The following is a 25,471-nucleotide window of genomic DNA, read 5'->3' on the forward strand; positions in this document are numbered from 1 at the left end:
TTAAATAAAAACAAGCTACATAAAGTACAGCACATACTATCAAGCAAAATAGAAACAATTTTTATTATCTTTTTAAACTGTTGTAGATGTTATAAATTCTTACCAACTCTGTATTTCTTTAGAATAATTTCATAAAAGTTCATGATTAATTTTGGAATTCAAGAGTTGTGGTGATTTTAAATCCTGAACTCTGTTGTTTGAGAATCCTAAAGGACTTTTGATGTGATGTCAGGGTCTATACAAAGTTTTTGGCCAGATACTATCGATTGTGGAATCTTAATCAATTCAAAATAAGTTTGACCTGGTTTCTTGAAGATTTCAACTAGTCATTTGAAATCATCCCTCCTCTGAAAAATTACCCAATCCAAGCAAAGGCAGACAACCAGAAATGAGCTGCTATTCTGACATAAGTGAATTATTAAAAATAGTGGGTGTCAACGTGCTCTGAATAATGCATTGAAACCTTAAACATTTTCCATTTTAAATAAAAAAACAACACTGAAATACCACCTAAGCACCTATGGGACTAAACAATCTATAAAGTCTTTTGAAGTAGACTTCTTGGGTATGGGCGTGTGTGTGGGGGGATGATATTAAAATTTTTTGAGTTCTTAATTTTATATTCAGTAGAAAAGGAGACCAAATTTTCTGAATCTCTCTTTAGACCAAATAGGCGAACCTATACTCCACGACCTTCACTTCACTGTCAGGGTGCTTTCGAGGCTTTTAATGGGGGAAATCTACCTTGCTTTTTATGAATTGGTAGTTTTTTCATGTTACAAGTAAACATAAAAGGAATTATGTTTCTAAGGTGATTAAATCTGTACAGAGTTCTTATTTCTAGGGAAAAAGAATGAAATCCTACATGGGCAAGGGTATTCTTTGCAAATATACAAATTTCCCCCAATGGATCCCGGTGAAAAGAGAATGCCTTATGAAGAATTCCCAATGACCTATACAAAGAAAAGACCATTTAGGGAGTTTTAAAAATGTAAATTATTGACTTGATTATTTTATTAAAATGCCATATTTTCCCCATTACCATTTCTAATCTATTTTATTCAGAATTCTCTTTCAGTTGAATGCATGAGATAATGTAACAAATATTTAAGACATAATTGGTTTCAGTATGTTTGTATTGACTTCTTTTATAAGCAATTGGTTCTCAGTGGATCAGAGAGAAACATTTTTAAAGGTCTATAGAATGCTCTAAGTGAATTCTATATATTAGAAGTACCATGTGTAGGTCTGAAATTTTCTGATGCTTCCCTTTAGGTAGAGCAGTGTGCCTTCCGTTGAACACTACTAGACTGGAAAAATGTAAACTGGATCAGTTGAAAGTGTTTGCGAAATATGAATACTGGAATGTGGGTGGCGCCTCTGCATCTGTGTTAAGTGAATGAGAAGAATGATCACCTGTGTGTGTGGGGCTCTGTCTGAGATGTCAACCCAAGACAGCCACATCCTCCTGGAAATCAATGACATTACCTCAAAAAGCGAGATACAAATGAAAAGGCGGTTTTCAAACAGTAAGATTCTTATTCTTTTTCTAGATATAGATTCTGTAGTGAGAGGAGAAGGGAATATTTGCTTTTATCTTTAGAGTACGCTGATGTATTTCCAAATGTATTCTTGGGAAAATGTCTTAGGTCCCAAATATAAATGTTAAAATTTTTCACAAATTAATATTCAGATATTTTCCCACTAACTACATATTTTGAAAATTCATTGAGCTGAAACCTGTTCATAGTAAATCCAATGCATTTACAGTTAATTTATCAAGGGCTGAAAAAACAACTATAAAGTTGGGAGTGCACACAAGCTGCATATTATCAATCGTCTTCTTAATACATAGCTCTTATGGGTCTGATACTTTTTCTGTCTGGTTGATGCACAGAGTTGATTAAACAGCACTTATGATATGCCCATCTGAATTTAGTCAGACCTTAGATAGCATTCCAGATAGATCCATGGAAAACAACACTGAAGGCCTTAGATTACCCAGTTTCTCGTACCTTAATAGTAAGTATTAGAGTTTATTTTGACAGAGCAGGTTCATAAAACTTACTAGTTCATATTCAGCCCCAATAAGAACCTCGTATGTATTCATTTATTCACTCACTCATGATGCAACAAACATTAAACAAGTGTCTCATGTGTGCTGGCTACTGGGTTCACCAAAATGAGTGAGAAAATCCTTGACCTTGAAGTTACAAGACAGTGGGAAAGAGAGACTAGTATATACATTTATTATAATTATAACGGAATGAAGTATGATAAAAAAATGAAATGCAACATGAAAAATACAGAAACACATAAGGTAGATATTTAAAGCAGACAGGGTGCAGGGACTAAGTTATCAACCTTGAGTCCTGACTGGAGCAGTTGCCTCTACCTGGGAACAGTCTGTGTCTACCTCCCAGGCTGACTCTGCAGCCCTACACTGATACCGGTAAACTGATCAGACTCCTGACATGATTTCTGTTTGATGGTTTATTAAATTCTAGACCCTGGATTAAACCTTCGTTCCAATTAAACCTAGCACAGAAATGCTTTAGCTCCTCACAGCACCTCCATTTCTCATCAGAATGTTCCAGCAAAACCTACTGCTTGAACAGGGATAGATGAGCAGAGACAGGAAGAACAGAATAGCTAACAGCTTACCCACAACGACAACTTCTTTGCCTGAAGTTTGTGAGCAAGGAAGGCTGTGACTTACTTTTTCAAGTGGGCAGTGGGTACTGTCTCGGAGAAACGGAAGTAAGTTTGGTCGATCATATTCAGCATAAAGACTGATCTGTTTTTCATGGTACCGTTGCCCCTTATGATGATCTCTCTTGAAAAGCTTATGCAGATACTAAAAAGAACAAAGGAATAAACCATTAATATTAAAATAGGAAAATACCTGTTTATCATTGCTATTTTCAGTTCTAAACAGCTTCCACAAAGAGGCTGGGAGAAAAGCAGTGTCCAGGAGAAAATCTGTATGTCAAAGAAAAATCTCTTTGTGAGAGCAAGGAGATTCTGACGCTCTCTAGAATGGCCCCGAGTGACCTGGCTCTACCACTTACCAACCAGGTGACCTTGGGCAAGCCACTAACCTCTCTGTGACTCAGTTTATTTATCTGCAAAAATCTCACTGGGTTGTGAGGGTTGAATGAGTTACCATTTCTGAATCACTCAACCATGTCTGGTATATACTAAGCACTTCAGAAATGCTAATCACAGTACCACTGACCCTTGAACAAAAAAAGTTTCAACTGTGTGGGTCCACTTATATGCAAATTTTTTTTTTTTAAAAACTACACTTAGCCCTTTTTTATTCCCAGGTTTTAAACTTGTGGATTCAACTCCAAATGCAGATCAAAATCAGTATTTTTGATCTTGGTTGATGAGTCAGACAGAGAGGGTCTACCGTCTACATTGTTCTGTGCCATTTTATAAAAGGGGCTTGAACATCTGGAGATTGTGGTATTCACAGGGGGTCCTGGAACCATGCCCTCAAGGTAAAAATGAATAGCTAGTTAAGTTTTGGGGGAGTCAAAAGTTTTACACAGTTATTCAACTCTGAGGGTTAACCCACTCATTGTTCAAAGGTCAATTGTAGTTAATATTGTCACCATCATCTGCTTTGCCTCAGAAATAAAAAGCTAGATTAGTGGTCTTCCTAGATCATAAAAATTATTGTCTTTATATAAAAGGGGTAGAATCATGGGATAAGAATATGTTCTTAAAAACTCAAAGAGCAAGTACTAAATTAATTCTTACATGTTCTGTATATCCTCTTTGTCGGGATCATTGAGAATCTGTGTTTGTAATGAAATGCTGCCTACATTGGTGACACACGCGCACGGACACACACACACACACATACACATACACACACAACAAAAATAAACAGTGAAACTCGAGAAGGGTACAAGTGTTCTAAACCAATTTTCAAAACTGATTCCTTTCTTTAGCTGTCTGAATAAGTTAATGGACCTCAAGGGAAGTGAGAAATTCACTTTCTACTCAGAGGCAAGATTCAGTCAATCAATCAATGGAAGCTGGAAATCGATGTTCAATGTTCATTTAATGTTAAATGTAAACAAACATCCCATAACCCACCAGAGGCAGAAAGACTTAATCATGCCATTCACATAAAGTGTATTTACACCCCACATGGATTGGTTCAAAAAAACAAAGAGCATCTGCCTGTCCCTGAAGCTGTGATTGTCAATGAGTTGAGTGAAGTGTGACATTCACTGCTGCATATGGTCACTAAAGTAACATAATCATGACACATGCATACTGAGCAACCACTCCTCAGGGTAACTGTTCACATCTCCCTAAGGCAAGAAGAGAAGGGGAGAGCCATCAGACAGAAGTCCACACGTCTGATGAAGGCCCCCGCCAGGCCACTGTCCCCAGGGTCAGTGTGAGCTGGACAGATGGTGCTATTTCCTAGAGGCACAAACAGGATAGGAAGGCTCTGTTATATCTGCTGAGGCAAATTTGTAGAGACATTACATTACCTGACAGGAAGATGCACCATTTTTTTTAGTGTGAGCTCTGCCATCATTTCACCACTGCACTAATTACACTGTCACACAGATACCTACCGCCTTTATTATTGTTTCATGGCGGGGGGGGGGGGGGCACAGAAATCATTGCTTTATAAACAAATCCCAAGGTGACCAGTACAATGGCACATCACTTGGGTAAGCAGGTAATCTTGAGATTTCCAATCATGAACATATAGCAAAAGTATTTCCACGAAACTAACTTTTGAATAAAATACTCCATTTCCAGAGCCTCCTGCTGTGGTGCAAAAAGGTGGGGAAAGATACAAGAGTTCTGGTATTTGAAACTCATAGTCCTACAGGAATAATCCCTATTTTCATTGAAGTCTTTTCTTGTACAATTTTTAAAGAACATAGAGAACATCTACTCTTGCTTTACTCCCATGGTGACAGCAGTGGAGAGAATCAAAATATTCCCTCAAAGGAAATCTAGAATAATGTGCCTTAACAGCATCACCACTGAGACCACAGAAGAGGTGGGAGACAAATAAATGAGACTGTTCCTTGATCATTCTGTGGTGTTGTAATTTATGCCATAATTATATTAAATGGTAACTACAGAAGGAAAGTGCTTACTCCAAAGAACAGTTTGATAACACAGAAATTAAGATAATTTCTAAATCATAAAGCAATTGTGAGTCAAATTAAAGTGACTGATCTATAATTAATCCCTAACCTGGATTCAGAGCATACATGTCATTTCAATAATTATAGAATATTGTTTGTGGTCACATCTCCAATCTGAGTATTAACCAAAAGAGTTCACTCTGGTATTCTCATAGCAATACCGAAAGGTGATTTGCTCCACTACACAATCCTAAAAGGGCAAAAGAAGTTGACTGTCATGCTCACCACGTGTTGTAATTCTGGTCTGTCTTCTAATTCTTCCACTACTTTTTTAATCTAGAGAGAAAAAAAGTTTTAAACATAGAGTCATGAGGACACAAACACAGCTGCAAAATTATCTGATAAACATCTCTCCTCTTTATGGCTTTAGTGGTCCCACTCATCTAGTAACAGATATAAAAATAAAAGACACTCACTGAAATTTTATCTTCATTGTCCAAAAGCATGTCAACAGCTTTCTGAAATTTAAAAACAAACAAACAAACAAATAAATAAATAAAATAGCTACGGTCATTGAAATTTGACATATAAGAGAACAATGAACACAATGTATTGCATATGCTGTCACAGTTAAAGACAAAGGGCTTATTTCCCATACATAAGGAGGTCCTTAGCTTTACAATGCCAGTAAGTGGAAAAATGATAAAAGAATGCCTTCTAAAATGGGCCTCAATCTGAAGTCTGTGTGTTTTGCATACTACCAAAATGGTACCTGGTGATAACTCACTAAATTTAAAATAGCTTGACTACACACATTCCAGCCTGCTTGATGTCTCAGATACCTTCACAAGTTCTTATGTGACTCTCAGTAGTTATGGAGAATGCATTGCTCCTAGTACCAAAAAAATAAACTTTTCTCTGGCTCCCTGATTACTGACTGAGTCCCTCTACAGATTTCACAGATGTAAGGAGCTGATCTTTTGTGGAGAGGATAAGAGCCAGAAAGAAATGATATCTGAAGTTTCAGTATAATATAAAGCTTATGGATATTTAGAATTTACTTTAGCCACCTTTGATAATCATGAAACACAAAACAGACAGTGTTAAGTTACAAAAGGTAGTGGGAAGACAGCCCACTAGCCTGAGACTCATTCAGAATACCTGGTCCTATTCTTGACTCTATTACTACATAGATGTCTGTTCTAGAAATTTTTTTTCTCAGGAATATGAGGATGTTGGAAGAGATTATTCTTTAGGTATCTTCGAATTAGAGAACTCTGATTCCTTAACTTTGGTTTCTACTCCTGAATAGCAATTAGTCTCAGCTCATTATTTATCTTCCCACAGCTACATATGTGAAACCAAGCTCTTGAGGCATATGAGTGGTGGGGAAAAGAGACATAATGGGAGACCGGATATTGACAAATATAACTAATTTCTATATAAGCATCTCATCCTCTCAATCATCTTCTGCCAGAGAAGCAGAATCTCTGTACCTGAACTTCCTCCAAACTGTACTAATTCTTTTTAGATCTGTAGTCCCTAAGGACTTGACCCACTCAGAATGAAAAAAGGGCTAAAAGCATCTTTCAGAAAAAAGGTACATTTAGGTCCTATTTAAAATAAGAGTATGTGAAGACTAATAATATGTGTATACATATGATACATATGTATATATGAAATATACATATATGGCACATAATACCACTAAATACAGGAAATAAAATTTAAAAATGCAAGTAACCCTTTTGGAGCCTTAAGGTTCTCCTATCTAAAAATTTTCTGAATAAGAACTACTGTGTTTTTGAACTTCTATATTTCAATCACTTGCCATTAGCTTTCTTTTTTAAACACATGTACGCATGTGTGCACGCACACACACACATACATACACACAACTAGTTTGTATTACTTTACAGGAGCCAATGTAAGCTGTGGAGGTTGGGTGTCCTCATTAGCCAAGCAATCCACTATTCAAATTTGTCCTACAATAAAATAATACACCCCATGTGCCCTGGACCTGAGCATCATCTGAGATCAATGGAAACTCTACATCCTAAATCTGTAAATGCCAAGAAATAAAATTACAACAAATGGATCAAAATAGAAGTTTACTTAACATTTTAAGTCCGGGACATACAATTAAAAGGGCTGAATGAGCCAAAGCATATGACTAGTTTCTCTGTTTCTATGAATTATGTAAATTGTTCACTAAAAAATTGTATCCCACATACACAATTTCAAAAGTTCCACATCAAATGATGATTGCTTTCCCAGAATAACCAAATCAAGTAACGGATTTCTGAATGCCAACTTCTGAAATAATCTAACGTCTAGTGAGGGTGAGAGTGTTCTGAACATGATCAGAATATTGCCAACCTATGTGATTTATTAACTAATCTAGCATTTGGATAGATGTCTAGTTTCTAAAAACTTGGAATAGTAAAAATAAATTATCGGTATTAAATCAGAAAAACACATTACCTCAGAATCAAAATCCATTAATAAAACAATTTTATCCTTGATAGAACTGAAAAGATTATGCTTGTGGATCAACTGGAAAACATCCTTATGTCTTAATGTTAAGTATATTTCCAGAGCATTGCCATAGTTTTTGTCATAGGTGTACCTGGTAAAAGAAATTTTTTTTACATTAATGTTTATCAATACTTCTAATCAAACACACACATACATATATGCAAATCGTGTTTTATAATATTAGAAATTGAGAAACATGGTTAGAGAGAAAAATTCACTTTATTTGGAAAACTAGTCCTTGGGATTTAACTACAAGTGACCGACCAATAAGTATTTTTTTCTCAGAACTGCTTTCCATCTCACCAAAATTTTAGAAAATTTATAATATTCAACAAATAAAATTTTCCTATAGAAATTCTCAAAAATTTTTATTGAAAAAAATCCATATACCAGATAAAAAACAAAAATAAAAAAAAACCCACTATGATCTAGAATGAAGAAATTCTTATTCTAGTAATAGAAAAATCAGGTCAAATTCTTATAAGTAGCATTCATCTGACAAATGGGTGATATTACAAAAGCTTATTTGTAAGGGGGCTGTATAAAATTTAAATGTTTTTTTTGTTGTTGTTGAAACAATGTGTTTCACATTGCTCAATTCCCTATGCCAACTCCTGAAAGCCAACTGAACCTAACCTGTGCTGTGAGTTGAGTATCAGTACTAAAGAGTTATTATTGTTATTAGTACCTTGTTAGTACTACAGAATCCAAGGACGATGATCTAGAACAATGCTTTTAGAAGAAAATAACTAGTGTTCTAACTTAGAATGCCACAAACATGACTCTCTCTGTGAAAAATCTTGAATAGTCCTGAATCTGGGCCATTTTGGTGTCTTTCTTGGTCTTAGGCAAAAGATGTAAGATAGACAATAGTGAGAGAGTCAAGAAGGGGCTGAAGCCAAAACAGTCTTCCTGAGATTACCTGCAGTTTGCTACCTCTTTCACTAGACCAAAGCTCTTCAAGGACACGAATGTATTATATCTATTTCTGTATAATAGGCATATAGCACAAAGCCTGTGTTGAAAGTGTCCAATAGATATGAAAAATATTAATCAAGATTCCATTTATTGAACTCAGTGTCAGGCACTGTGCTTAATTCTTAATTATGGTATCTCAGTTAAGGGCTGAAAATCACCCCCTATGGAACTGTTAGCTGCGACCTTATAGATAAGGAGTCTGAGATTTGAGAGATTATCTGACATGTAGACCAAAAACGACAGAATCCAGAGCCTCACAGGGAAACCAATTTGCTTGAGTAATCTAAGTACCACCACCCTTCTCTGCCTGAACTTCCCTCTTTACCAAGTATTGCTGGTGACTAGGGCTTCTCTCCTCTGGGAAACAGACTACATTACAATTGCACAGTTTCACACATTTTTCTTGCCTCCTAGTTGTTCACTAAAGGTCTATGAAAGGCTTTTTAGGAAAATAGTATAAAAGGCTCCTCCCTTGTGTTTTTCCCATTCAGAGTTTGCCAGATCTAAAATATGGAAAACTTTCTATGTGGATTTATTTGGAAAAAGGAACACAAATTATACTTACAGTTCTGCCAGGGTTTGAAGTAAGGTTCTATTCTGACTGTCTTTCTTCAAGTGATCCAGAACTGCTTGAACTATCACTGAATTGTTGTACAGATCTCCAGGCCATTCTCGGATCAGAGTGGCAAAACCCTAACCAAGAGAGAAGACAGAAGAACAGTCTTTAAATAGGATAACAATCCAAATAGCTGATACGACACCTGAAAGTATTTATCTAAACAGACGAAATAATTTTATGATGAATACTTTGGTCCATACGCCTATCATCTATTTTCAGACTACGGGTTGGGAGTGGTAAGGCAGAGGCAGAGAATTACTGCATACTCATCTTCATTTACCATTCTGGGGAAGTAGGTGGTACTGTCCACTTCTGTTCTCATTTGATGAAATGCACAAGCAGGGAAGCCCTCCTGGTCCTTCAGTAAAGCACCACTGCAGACAGGGTGTAGGTTTGATTTGTTCTATCCTCACCTGGACCAACTATAACATTTGAATGACATCTTTAAGATCTTGCAGATACTGTTCATGTCAGTTACTCTCCCCATCACCTCTTATGCACTTTAGGTCTGGGCAGCACAGCCAATACAACTATGCATGGTGGCTTGTTCCTACAGTGGCATTGCCTAGCATTCCACCTTCAACACGTTACCACTTTTGTTCTCCTCGCACTCCCACCTCTAAACCTAGTTTTGTTTGGGGTTTTGGGACTTTGGCTCGAGTTGTATACCCTAGCTCTTACTGTGACTATCTCTGGATCTCATATTTTATGGCTCTGATAGAAAACTCCATATCGTTTGAGTGGATCCTATTTCTCTCCCATTGCTGCTTCTTGGCCAGTATCTTGGGCAGTCTCTGACTTCCGGATTTCCAAATTTAGCCCTCAGATTTTATAACTCAAAGTAGAGCAGAGCAGTTTACTTGCTGATCTTTGATAACTTTTGGGGGGGGGGACTTAAATGTACTCAAAAGACAGCAAATAGAAGTAAAAATCTTCATATTATTGAAAAAATCATATTAATATTAAATAACTCGAATAATGCTTTAATGAACTACCTTGCATCTGTTAAAATGATATTTAGAAATGAAAATAGTGTGGTGCAATTTGCTTCTGTAAAGTACCAGGATTTGGTAAGAAGAAAATCACAAAAGAATCAGGAATATCTCCATTAAAGTCTTACCTACTTTCTCTCAAAGTGACCCCCAGGAAGGACTGCAAGAAACCAAAACAACAGGCTACACATTTCCACTCAGAATGCAATCCTCCTACATATGAGCATGATTGCATTTGGGCTTGAGAGATGTAAGGAGGGAAGCACTAAGTAAAGATGGTGAGTTTTATAAAATTACTAAATCAGAACATTAAAATATTCTTTGAATGAAAATGATAGCTTGGATAAAGTTTCTGTTTTCTTAAGACTGTACTTTATAAGATTAAAAAGTTTGAAAAGTTTTCTACACCAATACTGGAAAGTTTCAGTAGCAGTGAGACCAGCAATAACACTGTTCAGAGAAAGAAGAAAGCTTGGCTCCATTTTCTCTTTTCTCTATTCACTCAATAGCCCTGCAATAGAACCAACTTCTAATACAAAATAAGACAAACTGAGCGGTCATATTGTGCGATAAAAGCATGATGATTCCAACATAAACTGAAATAAACATTTATTATTAGGCTTTTCTCTCCTTAATTGGCTTCATGCTCCCTTAAATAAATATGCTAAGACATACTGATGAAATTAACACTGTGGCTATTATTATTAATGAGGAGACACACTTATCAGGGAGCAGTTACGATCCTGTGAACAAAGTCAGAGAATTCCTCACTGCCCATTATAATAAGCAAAAGGTTAAAATATTCATTAAATGAAACGCCATAGAAATTATCCCACTTTAAACATGCTTATACACTTCTCGTTAATATTAAGAAAAAATGTTTAACCATTTAAAACAATTCTGCTAGGCTATAAATAAAAAGGCAAAGCTATATATATTTCAGTAGAAACCCCATAAAATAAGTCATGAAAGAGCATTATCTGCAAGAAAATACTGTTGTTGCATATCTTTTTTGGAAGAAAAGAAAGTTGAGAGGTCAATATTCCAGAGAAGTAAAGTTTTTTTAATCTGACTGTGAGTGCCTTTTAACAGCACAAAATTTTCATCTACATAATATGTGATCAAAAGCTTTACTACAGAATACTCTCTGATCAATTTTAGGTGACAATTTAATTCAAAATTAAATGTGAAATTGAGAATAATGGAAGCTAAAATATAAATTATTTATAAGAGCTTATGACAATAAAAAAGTTATTTATAACCTTCTTAGTAGGGACCAAAAAAACACCCTAAAAGATTCAGAAAAAAATACATCTATAAGCTCTAAGTTTAAGTCATGCTTATTTCTTTCAGTCTCAGTTAAAAGTCTTCCAGATAGAAAGCAGGAAGGTAATTTGGATGATATAGAAATTAAAAGTTTCTTGAAAAAGAAAGAGCTGAATCATGTGAAAGAACTGTAACAGAATCATAAAAATAATTAAATTGCTTTCTTATGGTTAAATTTCATAACTTTAAAAAGAACTTGAGTATAACAAGCTGCAGTATATTACTAAAGTGAATATTCTTTCCCAAAATTTTAGCATTCATAATTCTCTTTTGGGATGATGTACAAAGATGAAATATTTATGACAGCCACAATGTATAACTCAGAACATACTAAAAAGAAATAGAAGTTTATTATAGGTCTTTATTATACACTGAAGAAACCTTTTCCAATAACTATGGGCAATGATGGCTCTCTTTAGACCTCTTAGAGAACACATGGCTCTGTCTTACTTATTTTCTAGTTCCTTAAAGCTTATTAACATGATCTCCTTGGTCAGTGTGTAAACCCGGTGAAGGCCAGGACTGTGTTTTTAATTTATCTTGCACCCAACTGAGTATTACCCCACTTCTAGAACAAAGTAGGTTCCAAATAAAGGTATGTTGAACTAAAAAGGAGATGAATACAAACCATAGCCCACGTCAGTTAGTATCTAGCATAAATGATAGAAACTATTACCATAAATTCTCCTGTACAGATCTAGAAATGAACAGATCTATGCTGTTAGAAGATCATATTTTTATAATAAATGATAATAAGTGGATGAGGAAACACTAACTCCAAAGAAATACTTTGTTCAAGTTTAATTCATGCAAAAGCACCCAATTTCTTCCTATAAGAAAACAGGCTTACAAAAGTAAAGGAACTATATAGGTCCCACATGAATCAGGGTCCTTGGGTCTTATATTTCCAGGAATATCTGGTTGACAGTAACTACCACACACTGTAGTTATTATGGTAAGGGATCACTATCTTAAAGGTCCTTTTAGATCTTAAGATCTAAAAATCACCCCAGAGTTAAAATATAGTGTTTGGTACATAACCACTCTTTAAACTGTATCAGTTATTGGTTAAACAAGTATCTTAACAGGGTGTTTAGTACTCAGCAGGCATTCGAAACACAGAAGTTCCTTTTGTCATCCCCTCTTTAGTCTGAATGCCTCTATTTCTGTATGTTAACCTTTTGGCAAGCCACCTCACATTCTGTTGGGAAGAAGAAAGTTGTAAATAGTCTTCCTTATCTTTAAAACCTAACATCAGAATAAAAAAAGAAGGCAATGACAACCTGCACTATACTGTGAGATACCAAAAATGAAAACTTATCACTAGGTTAGGACCCCAAACTTCATAAAGACTGGAGATGGTGCCACTTTTATTAAAGACTAAAAGTTGGCCTCACATTAGAGAACACGTTACATCTCCTGGTTTATGGACACTCGTAATACCAATCACAGCTCTGAAAAGAAGCTTACCAGCCCTGTCCATAATCTGCCCAGGAGAAATCTTTTCTTCTGGTCAGAAGGGGAACTAGGCTGAGTCTTAGCAACAACGCTTCAGTGATAACTTTATTAGAGCACCAGGCATATTATAGCATATCATATAATAATGTATCTGTTTATAATAGGGTTACTCAACTTCAGTACTATTGACATCTGAGGACAGATCATTCTTTGTTGCAGGGGCCTATCTTGTATATTGTGGGATGCTGGCCTCTACCCACTAAAAGACAGTAGCTCCAACTCCCCAGTCAAGACAATCAAAAATGTCTCCAACATTGTCAAATGTCCCCTGAGGGATAAAACCAGCCACTGTTGAGAACTGCTGGTTTACATTCTTGGGTGTGACTCAGATTACGAGTGACTGCTGAAATGGGCACCTTTCCATTCACATTTGTATGCCAGCTACCTAGAATGTTCTCGGAATATAGGAGGCACTAAACAGGTACTTTCTGAGTAAATTTGGATACATGCAAATACCAAATTTAAACTACCATCCAGGAATGCCTATTTATAAAATGCATGGCCTTAGGCAAGTTATTTAATTTCTTCAATCTTTTGTTTCCTCATCTGTAAAAATGGGCATCACTATTTACAGTGTTGTTGGGAGTATAAAATCAATAATGTGCATGTAAAAGTGCAAAGCGTATCAGTAGATAAGCAATTTATATATTGATTTTTTTTTTTTAAGCGATAAGCAAACAGATCATTTCTCCTCCCTTTCCCCATTCCTGACCTCTCAATTTCTCTTTAAGCCTCCTTTGGCAAACTTAGTTCTAAATCTCACAGGTTAGAAGTTCTGATTTCTTTATGGATAGTATAAGTATCAATAGCAGCTGCTATTCTATGTATAAAATCCCCAAATAGCACTTGGTTCTTTTTTCTTTAGCTCTATTAAGGAGGCAATTTTAAGGAATTCTTCAAAATGTACATAGATTAGAGTGCCTCACCATCTACATAAACATTAGTTATCATTAGTTTAATTACCTCAGTTTCATCTACCACACACACAAGCTGCAAATTTAGTAACTTAAACCAGTTGCTCCATTATATTATTTTTCTACATTTTTTAACATTCTCCACTTAGAACAAATCAAAATGACGATGTCAGAATGCCGTACCTCATAATCACTTTCCAAAAATTCATGTAAGATCATTTCATAGATGAGTGGTTTCAGAACTGGATCCCCTCTTGGCAAATAAGGACTAATAGCCTCAGGAAGGAAAAGGAAAAATAATCCTTTAAAAAGCATTAAAACAAAACATACTCAAATTGTGAATAAAACATAAAAGTATATTTTCGATTTTAAAATTTAGGACAACAAAGTACTCTGGAAAATCACTATAAAGAGAAAGGATACAAATAAACTATTTTCTTATAAAACATTACAATATATTTTTAAAAGAAGATACGAAGTGTAACATATGTGTGAATGAATGAGAAAAAAATTGCCTAGGTTAACCTGCATCCCTCTGTTCTTCCTGATGAATTAGGGGAAAATCTAAACAAAAGAATGGAGAAGGTCGCACAGATTATACAAGTCAACTTCTTAAGTACTTAAGCTGTACAGGTCATCTATTCAACTTTCTTTCCTTCAACTGGAATATATCAACCTTTAAGAACTCACAATCATCCTTTGAAATTAGGGGGAAATACATTTTATGTTCTTTAGATATTTCAGTGCTGCGGTGTCGAATTTCTAAATACCATTAAAATAACTCTGCAGTATGCTGTGTACCAAAACCACCATGCTTTGTACTGGGGGCAAATCTTGTGCACTGAAGCAGAGATCACAAAAGCCCGGGTCCATTGGGCAAAGAAAGAATGAGGAGGGCACCCTGGCAGGGGGACCAGGAAGAGCAAAGGCATGAAGCCATAAACGCTTACTCTGTATTTAGGGAGGTGAGAGTAGTTCAGAAATGTGGGATGGGGCCACTGAAGGGAGACGCGACTGAAGAGGAAGGTGAGACAGGGTCATGAAAGGAATTCAGTTTTATTCTATGGCAGAAGGGATGCAACAGACATTAGGGAAGTGAGACCAGCACATTTATTTTTTAAACAGCTAACTCTGGGTCAGGGTTGCCTATACATCTATTAGGAGTTAAGGCAGTAGTACCAGAAGGAAAGCAGAGAGACCTAATTAATACTGACAGGGTAAAACTGACAAGAATTGGAGATTAAACAGAATAAGGTGAGTCAGATATTCCTATCAAAGCATGGCTTTGAGCTATTAACCGTGGAAGAATGGGTGTGATGTGAGGTCATAAACAGACTGAAAGGAGAAGGACCAAATTTGGGAAAGAAATGGGTTCACATTAATTTGAGTGACCCTTATCAGCAGCACACACAATAAGGAATGGCCATCACACTCTTCCAACATATAGAATTCAAAAGAGAGGTCTGGGTTATGGAGCATTCAGGGTAAACATGGTCACAGAACTGAATAAGATCCTCCAGAAGCAGCCCAAAAGCATGACAAGAAGTATCCTTGGGGGTCTCCTAGGGAAGAAAACATTATAGGGCAAGTACAGCAGGAGTCATGGGGCTGACCAGCTGAGTAACTCGAGTTGGAAAAAGCATATTCATAACTCTAAGAGAGAAGTGAAAAGGCCCAAAATATGGGAAAGTTTAAAAAAAATGTTTTAAGCAAACAGGAATACTTAACTGATTTGGATATTAGGTTGAAAATTAAGAACAATTTGGTATCAAAATTTGTTAGAGCTACATGGTATAAGTTTTCCATTTGTTTTACAGCAAATAATATATTATTTGAAAAAAGCATTAATTTTAAATAAATTTGAAAAAAGCCTCATATTTTATAATCTATGAGACTATGTCTGTTTTCCACATTTATAAAAAGAACATGAAAACTTCATTTGAACAGAGAAAACTAGGAGATAAGAAAGTGAACATATAATTTATGCAATATATATGTATATATTTTATGCACATAAAATATAAACCATGTTAATATTTTGAAATTGATTTCTAGAAGTATGATTTTTCTTCCTAGTTAATACTTGCTTCCCAATAAAAAATTGACTACTGTTGTCTTAATTTTCTTTCTCAGTACAGGCACACCTTGTTTTATTGAGCCTTGCTTTGTTGAGTTTCACAGATATGCATTTTTTACAAACTGAAGTTCTGTGGTAACCCTGAGTTGAGCAAGTCTACTGATGCCATCTTTTCAATAGGCTCAGATGATGGTTAGCATTTTCCAACAATAAGGTATTTTTTAATTTGAGGTATGTTCATCGTTTTTTAGACATAATGCTATTGCACATTTAATAGACTATGGTATAGTATAAACATAACTTTTATATGCACTGGGAAATCAAAAAATTCAGGTGATTCACTTTACTGAGATATTGACTTTATCGCAGCAGTCTGAAACCCAATCCTTAATATCGCCGAGATATGCCTATATACTACATACAAAAATTAAGAGTTAAAAATAAAGCTATGCTTACCTTAAGCTGTCCAATTTCTTTAAATTTATAAACTTCATATTCCCAGAGTGCTGTATTTTTTCCAAGAATTTTCTGGCATTTGCTGGCAGCAGAAACATCCCAGGAGAAAGAAAGTTTAAGTAAAAAAATAAAGAGGCATATAATAAGTAGACATGGACTCTAGTGGTTTAGATAAATCTCTCATCTCAGAGTTTTGACAAATTTCTATCTCAAGTGCCACTGAACATAAAGCTATTACTGTACTCATTTGATTGCACATATGATATTGATGGAAATCATCAACATTAATACAAAAACTTACAAATGAAGATGAATGCCTTTCAGAAGACTATAATTAGAGGTTTCCCCTATGATTTTCCTGTTCTGAGTTTCCTACTTATTCATATGAGCACTGCCGGTTTGGGGACCTGTCTTGCCTTGAAGAAATGTCATCACAGCCTAAGTATCAGTTTTAACATCTTCTTAAATGGCTTTAAATAATGGACTACAAAATCAGACTTCAGAACATTAGAATCCTATCCTAGTATATAATCTAGAGAAATGTTTATGTATTAATGTAGCCTTACTTAATTTGCACATCAAAGAAACACATTTTCCTAAATCTCAGGGCAAAAAGTTGACATCTATCTTCTTGGGCTGCCAGGTACTCGTAGTCCTGCATCAGGCACTCACACAGATAGGCCCACAGGACTGCGGTATAACATTTACATTTTCTGCCCACCTTAGACCCCTGCAAACTGGGAGCCTGGGGATCACTTCTACTTAATTACCACCCTCTTATTGGGAGATGACTTTGCTTGAATTGTGAGCAGAGGCACTGAAAGCCTTTTTTCTGGATTATTTTCTCAAGGATGCTTGTAGAGTGAAGAGCCCTGGAATTAGAGGACCCAGATAGCTTCTCCCTCCAGAGCAAAGACTGGGTGTGTTTACTATCCAGTAAAATAAAAACAAAGTCCTCCTCTGGAGCCAATGGCACACAAGCTTACTGCCCAGTATAAAAGAATGAGATACCCTAAGCTCAAGGTTCCTCTCCTGTAATACAACCCACTACCTATGCAGGGTCACCTGGTCCTCTCTGTGTTGGGTATCGAGAGAACTGGGGCTGTGGGACCTGTGGGACTGAGAACAAGTGCTGTTACTTTGGCTACTACTATTGCTGAGATAATCTCGTGTCTCTGACCCAGGAGTCTCATGTCTTCTGACAGCCCTCATAAAACTGTGGCAGTCTAATGTGTTAGCTTATAAAAAGGGTAAAATCTCAAACTCATCATGGTTTCTGACAACTTTCTCATTAAGTAATGAGAAAAATATTTGGTGAACATGAGACAGTTTGTGGGTAAATAACATACACTAATTTGTTCTGTGGTTAAAAACATTAATATCCAAATATTATCAGTTAGAAAGATGTAAAAAAAAGTCTGTCAACTGCAGAGAATGGTTTATTTTTATTGTTAATATTGATCAATTCTATTTATATTAACAATTGTGAAAATGTCATTATTACCGTGCTGCTATATCATACTCTCCTTTCTCCACCAGGTGGTTTATATATGCCAAGCCAATGTCCTAAGGAAAATTAAATAAATGAATTTCATAATTAACTGGAACAACTGAAAAGCTCAGTCTCAGTTTCTGAGCAGGTCATGACATTAAGGTCCTACTATCACTACTACCTGTTTATACATCTTAGTTTGCTTTATATAATTATGCTTGTTTTCTTCTTCATATTTATGTAATTATGCACATTTCCTTCCTAAGCATATTTAAATGTACTTGTATTTTCACAAATTTTAGAATTCACAACTTTAAAAAATGTTACTATTTTACAGGCTTCTAACCTGGCCTTTTCTAAGAGATTTTCTACAAAAGAAATCTCCAGGATTAGAAACATGATCCAACAATTTCATGTTGTCACTGGATATAAAATTGTTTCTTGTGCTTTCACCTATAAAATGTGAGCTACCTATGTCTTCTATATCAAGAATTCTAAAGAAATGTGGTAAGAAAACAAAATGACAGATCATATTAAAGGGAAATATTAAATATCAAAGTTAATGTTAAAATGAAAATGAGTTCAGAAAAAACATGTGATTCAAACTAATGAGTTTATAGTGAGGAAACTGGGCCTCAAAGGAGTGAACTGGTTACAGAGTGCTCACGCTCACTCACCCATTCTACCTCAGTTCTGTGAGGATGTGGAGTGGCCTGTGTCAGTAGAGTCATGGGAGCTCTTGCCTGACCTCCCATGACTTCTCTTATGAAATATTATTTTCACCTAAAAGCATTTTCATGAGAAGTTTAAATTCAGCATATACAACAAAATGTTGATTTTAAGTTCTACTTTATGTACAAAAAAGTTTTTGTGGAATTTCTTCCTGGATGGAAGAAATGGCAGGAGCTCATTTCTCTCTCTGCTTGCCTGGTTATGAAATTACACTGTGCCAGGAGAAAAAAAGTCTATGCATATATAGAATATGCCCATTCCAAGAGTAAAGGGAAATACCCACAGTTCTTAGTTTATTATATTTTTACTTTAATGACTACCATGCAGGAAATCATATTTCAAGTCTCCAGGAACTACAGAGTGAAGAAAGGGTGCTGAAATTTATTTCACAGACCACACATTGCAATATCAACAAAGAGTCTTTTTCTCCAGGTTCAGATAAGAGAATGTCTCCTTTGCGGAGCCAAGTTCTCCAATCTTTCTCCTCTTGGGATGCCCTGTCCCCATGAGTAGCTTATTTTGCCATTCATCTTTTTGTGTACATCTCTAACTTCAACATGATTTTATCTCTTTTCCCTTAACATAAACATGAAGTGTCTCTCTTACATAAAATACCCGCCATCACAACCAACCTTCCCATGAAGTCACAGGTCCCAGTCAATCTTCACTCTTTTCCACTTCACAAGTAACCTAGTAGTCTACATTCAACTACCTACTTTTCACTCCATAGAATATGTTGAGAATAAATAATATTTTACAGGAAATTCACTAATCACTTTCACATTACCAAACTCACTAGCTGAGCTTCCCTTACTTTTGACCTGATAACCTCAACCATTAAAACATCTAACTCTCTTACTCTGAAATTCTCTCCTCTCATAGATCCCAGGACACAACCTCCCTCTGGCTATTCCTAATCTGTTTTGTACACATCATCCTTTGAATGTGGTGTTCCCAAAGGCTCCGCTAACAGTCCTTTGTTCTCTGATGATACAACACTCACCTGTGTAGAATGCTCCAAACACAATCTACTGACACTTTTTCTGAGTCCAGATTTCTTCCCTGAGCTCCACTAGGATGTCACATAGGCGACTAAAACTCAATGCGTCCAAACCGGAATAAACCAAATTCGCCCCAATACATACACCTGATCCTATTCCTCCTTGCACAGTCTCTCTCTATTCCTCTTCCCTCCTGTACCACCTGCACCGCCCCCCCCCCCCCCCCGCCGCCACCATAGACCCAGTCACCAAATCCCAAAGACCCAGCTGACTGTTTCTTCCATCTGTCTTCACTACTCCATTGCTAACGACTCTGCAGGTCTCATCACTTCCACCTCCACACCAAGAAGGGACTCATACCTCACTGATTCCCATCTCGGCTGGCCTCCCTCTGGTCCCCATCTCCATCAGAGAATCTTTCCAATAAGCATATCTGTTGTGGCAGTGAAAGCTTAAATTGTCTTCTAGAGGTTGAAAGACAGAGCTAGCTCCTAACTACACATGACCTTTCAGGATCTGACCCTTGCTACCTCAACTATCCACATAAATAAGCACAATAAGCACGACAAGTAGTTTCACTCCTTTGCACTGTCACATATACTATTCTACTCGCTGGAATGCCTTCTGCTCCATTTCTAGATAATCCTTGCTTATTTCCCACAATTTTTTTTTTTTAAAAAAAGATGCTCTGGGTTTTTTTTCCTTCGCTTAGTTCCTGAATTATTTTATTAGTACACTCTTGGGAATTAGGCTTTTATGTGGAGTTTTACAGAAAAGTTTATGGTGAGGAAAGTGTAGGTAGAAGAAATTTATGCTGAACTGAAATTCCCATAAAAGACTAAGTTTTCAGTTTTCATCTGTAAACAAGGGTCCTGGGCTAATGGCCTCTAAGGGCTCTTCACACTGAGAGGATAAGATTTCTTTTTTGCTTTCCATCTGCACAGTCACTATCACAGTTAGCAAAGAAATAGGCTTTCAGTCACCATATTTTTCCAGAGTCCAAATGTAATAAAAATGTATTTGATGTCCTAGATTAGTCTCCACAACAAAATCAATTGAGTCTGCTATTATGGAGACACTAAAGCAATCTACTTTTATGAAACCACTCTTGATAAATTTTGTAATAATGTGATTTAAAGAAACTTCCCCACACATAACTGGAAAGCTTTGTATTTAAAGTGTATTTCACAAATTCAGTTTACAAATTACCTAAAACTACCTCCTAGCAAGTGTTCAAGTCTCTTGTTTACAAGCAGAAATTGATTAAATGCAAGGAAATATTTTGACCTCATAGGTTAGAGAATTAGTTTGAAATAAATTCTCAAAAAGTAGAAAAAAATCTGTTCTTTTCAAATTACTTTCAGTCTCATTACAACTTGCTAAAAAGTAAAGTTATGTTTCAAGTAATAAAATCATTCACTTACCAGAATCTTATGTCTTTTAATGTTCTTTTGGCTAATTTCAGCTGCCATCAAAGCTTCCTATGTTTATATAGCATGATAAAAACAGTAGAAAAGGAGGGAGGGAAAACAGAAGACAGTGAAATAGGAAGATATTGAGGTTATAAACACTATATTTATTATGTTTTAACGTTCTGGTGCATAAATAAAGCCCCATTTCCCTATGGCTTTTGCTCAGAGTACAAGAATTTCAAATGTTATGATTGAACGTTTAAACAAAGCAGTCAACCAAAATGAAGACTTCTCTTACTTCCATTTGAATCCCTTTCCACATTAGGATATCAGAATCACATTTCAGACACAAATCAAAATACGACAAAATCTCCCAAGTTCAAACAGTTCTTCTGTCATTCTAAATCTATATGATGTATATGACAAAGGGGCACTTTTCCTTTATATAATATAAAAGTAAACTTATGCATATGTTTAGATATATCTACAAATATGATTTTGAAAATCTCTGATTTGATTTTTATTTTGGAAAGTTTACAATTATTACTTTAACACAAATGTTTAAAACATAGAATTATTTCTTTAAGAAACTAGTAGAGCTAAAGCAATACACTAATAACTGGGGTATAAACTTGGTATCAATACCTGGACTCTAATTTATAAACAATTTATAAATTAAAAACATTTTTCCCAAATTACTTTCAGGTGGCCAAAAACTTAAAGCAACAAATAAATGGACAATTTGTTTGTCTGTTTATTTGTCTTTAGCTGATTAGTATATAAGCCCATCCAGAGAGTTTCTCTAAGCCAACACAATAATGCCTTTCTGGTTTCTAAAATTAAAAAGTGCTTTCTTTTTTTAAAATGAAATCGTGATGGGATATTAGCTACTAAAATCGGTCTGAACCAAAGAAGTGGACAACATCATTCTATCTGAACGGGTAGTTCAAACCATCCTAAATGAGGATTAATTTGATAGCTTTACTTTTACATATGAAATCAGCACCAAATGAATGATTTCATGAAAATGTCCAAATAGACAATTCTGAAATACTAGCTCTATTTTATTTTCCTTGAAAAAGCACAAAATAAACACTTGAATATGCTGTGTCTAACCCACTCCTTCCTTCCACCACCAATTCCTCCTCCATTGAACAGTAAAGCCAGTTAACCTCCCTGGGATCTTGTTTTCTAATTTCTATAAAGAATATTGGAAAGTTATTAGCCTCCAATGTATTTTTAGCTCAGGGCATTCTAATTTGTCTCTATAAAAGATTACAAAAACCTTCTGCCTTCTCTATGCTAAAGACATGTCAATATTTTTAAGAAAGTAAAATAAAAAATACTTCATATTTCTTCTTTTCGAGGAGCCAGTCGATGTGGTCATCTTGGTCTCGTTCCTTGGCTACTACAACATCTCTTGGACTCACGATATAAAAAAGTGATTCCCCTTCAGAGAACTCTATAGGTAAGAGAAAATAGGAACACCTCACGTGACTCAACAGAAACCTTGGTTGTAGAGTCAGGGGACTTGGTTAGGCTATCCAACTTATGAAGAGTGAATAGAAAATTCGCCTACCTTTGGAGCAAGGGCGGTTGGCTCTGTTTGAAGGTAGTGGTGGAACACAGTATAGAGAATGATAGCATATATTTCACTGTTTTAAAAGGTCTTTAAGTGCAAAATTATTTGGAAGGAAAAAAGAAAGGGAAGGAGAAAGGAAGAGAAGAAAGGAAGGAGGGAGGAAATACTGAAAATACTTTTTAAAAATGAGATGGGTTTAAAATTCTTCGTTTACTATATTAACATTCTGACCTCAGCTGAAAGATAATGTTCAAAATTCTCCATGTCTACTGAATATGAGAATTCATGTACTGTATATAAACTTTATTTATGGACATTTACAGCACTGTTCTATTTTTACAGAACAATTACACCCCACAGTCTGCCATAAATGTTTCCTCCTCATCAAGGTCAAGGCCATCTAAAACATAAATGACAGATGCCCCAAGCCCTGGGGACATAATCTATCATTTCAGCATGTTGTGCACAATACCAATTGTGAAGGTTTCCTGCAGAATTCAATTATAAAACCTGTTCTGAAGGGTTTCTAAGTGTGCAGCAGAGTTTGCTTTGAGCAAAATACCTAGATTGGGTGCTTTTAGTTGTGAATCACATTTGCTTTTTGCCAAGTCCAGACTACACTCTCATATTTCTCAGCTGATTAGGAGCTTCATGTAAGAAAGCTCAAACATGTATAGATTACTTTTTCATTTCTTTCGGTCAAATTGAGAACTAAAAATAGTCTCAAAACATGTTGATTGTTTTTAAAGCAGGAAAGAATTTCTAAAAAGCTTAAGCTGTTCTACTTTCATCAATGTATTTTTCAAAGATGAGAAGACATCCAAATATAGATGCTTCTGTTATGACTAAATAGCAATGGTTCTCCCTTTATTTCTGAGCAGCGACTAAGTGTATTTATTCATCCACTCAACAAACATTCAGAGAATGCCCAGCATGTGCCAGGCACTCTTCCAGGCTCTGAGCATTTTTTCACAAACAGAAGATAACTTCTCTGACATTCCAGAGCACCCTGTCTCGGAACATGAGGTTGAGAATGATATAGAACCATGTTGCCTGACATCAATATAAGTTAGGTGTCACATTTAATAGGACACTAAGGCCAAGTAAAAGAACCAAAAACAGGAAACCTACTCACCTCAGCCCTGCTCCTATCTCTTCCGCTCCCTTCTGCTGTGGAAGCTCAAGCAAGTTCTATAATCTCTCTCACCCTCAATGCCCTCATTTTTAACATAAGAGGCCTGCCCGGATATTGCCAATTGTACTGCTTGAGTGGAAGGGGGTAAATCTAAATGTAAGAAATAACATGAGCCAGATCCTTGATCTCTCTCACCTAAGTGATAATCTCTACATTCATTTTCCTGAAAGCCTCTCACTGTTAGAGCATCAGAAGAGATCTCTTCGCAAGTCTCAGAAAGCGGCTGGATAATATCCAATCTGGGCCTGGCACAGTATTCTCTTTCCTAAGGAAAAAAAAAGAGAAGGAACAGGCTCATTTTAATTACATTTCTATAAAGTATATAAATTAATTCTAGTGAGCCATAATGAAATACTTGATTTTATAATTTCGACAGGTATAGGCTCTTTGTAACTGAAGACCTGCCTTGTAACTGAGTTTTATTTTCTGACCTTTTGCATGAGGAAAAAAAAAGGAGAGGTACTACTGTGTCATGGCAGCAGTCCACCACTGCAGCCCATTCAACTCCAAGGGGAAGGCTACCACAGCCTTAGAAAACTTCGTTACATCTCTTCCTCACAATGTGAACAAAAGTAAAAATAATATTACAAACTGCTATATTAACCAAATCACTGCCAGTAATAAATTTGCTAGTTATGCTAAAAAGCCAGAGGTTAAGAGTTATGCCTAAAGCAGAATTTGCTGAGATGATGGAAATGTCCTCAGTTTGCACAGGCACGAGATACAGGTGCCTACTTAACACCTGAAATGTGACTATGGTGACTGAGAAACTGCATTTTAAATTCGATTTAGTTTTAATTAACCTAAACTTAGTTTTCAATGAATTTAGCTTTAAATATATGGTTAGCAACTAGTTTTGGACAGTGCAATTCTACATCAAGATATAAGGAAAAAAGATGATTTATTGAGGGCTTCTAGGAGCTCCACTAACCTAGCAAATACACAGATTATTCTCATGGAGTTCTAAAATTACCCCTTAGTAAGTATTATTGTTTCTAATTTTTCAGATGAAGGAACTGAGGAGAAAAAAGTTTACTAAGAGCAAAACGACATAAGTAAATGGTGAGACTGGGATTAATGACAAAATTTATGATGAAACCTGGATTTAAAATCAAGTTTGTTTACTTCAAAGTTCATGCTTTTTGAGCACTAAGCACAGAGGCATAAAACATACCCTTGACTATTTTCCAAAGCAAAGAGACCGGAAGCAGTTTGACACTGGCATAGAAAACACAGATGAATGTAATAGAATGAAAGAAGACCAGAACTACCACCAACTCTCAAGTTCCCTAAGTGAATAAGCTTCGAAGATTTCTTGGATCAATTTTGGTAGGTTAACTGAGAAGCAATTACATTAGCTTTTTAACTCATACATTTAAAACATTCCAAAATAAAACAGCAACTATAAAAGATTAGCTAGTATGGAAAAAAAAAAAAAAAGACTGTGAATAAAGAGCATAATTTATTAGGTCTGTGGAGAAATAAAAATATCTCAATTTGGAAACAG

General features: G+C 35.8%; 1 protein-coding gene across 2 annotated transcripts in view; it reads right to left on the reverse strand.

Annotated features, from left to right (window-relative positions):
• VPS41 (VPS41 subunit of HOPS complex) overlaps positions 1-25,471 on the reverse strand; it is a 166,757-nt gene that overhangs the window by 25,814 nt on the left and 115,472 nt on the right. For both annotated transcript variants that reach the window (XM_016128120.2, XM_016128121.2), the window contains exons 12-22: positions 24,100-24,229; positions 22,534-22,649; positions 21,200-21,256; positions 18,055-18,116; positions 16,551-16,632; positions 14,201-14,293; positions 9,214-9,341; positions 7,617-7,761; positions 5,609-5,650; positions 5,418-5,468; positions 2,720-2,857 (exon numbers count right to left, since the gene is read on the reverse strand). In XM_016128120.2, coding sequence (XP_015983606.2) covers positions 2,720-2,857; positions 5,418-5,468; positions 5,609-5,650; positions 7,617-7,761; positions 9,214-9,341; positions 14,201-14,293; positions 16,551-16,632; positions 18,055-18,116; positions 21,200-21,256; positions 22,534-22,649; positions 24,100-24,229 — 1,044 coding nt within the window. The remainder of the gene's footprint in view (positions 1-2,719; positions 2,858-5,417; positions 5,469-5,608; positions 5,651-7,616; positions 7,762-9,213; positions 9,342-14,200; positions 14,294-16,550; positions 16,633-18,054; positions 18,117-21,199; positions 21,257-22,533; positions 22,650-24,099; positions 24,230-25,471) is intronic.

The sequence above is a fragment of the Rousettus aegyptiacus genome, unplaced genomic scaffold, assembly GCF_014176215.1.
Source record: "Rousettus aegyptiacus isolate mRouAeg1 unplaced genomic scaffold, mRouAeg1.p scaffold_m13_p_13, whole genome shotgun sequence".
NCBI classification, from domain to species: domain Eukaryota; kingdom Metazoa; phylum Chordata; class Mammalia; order Chiroptera; family Pteropodidae; genus Rousettus; species Rousettus aegyptiacus.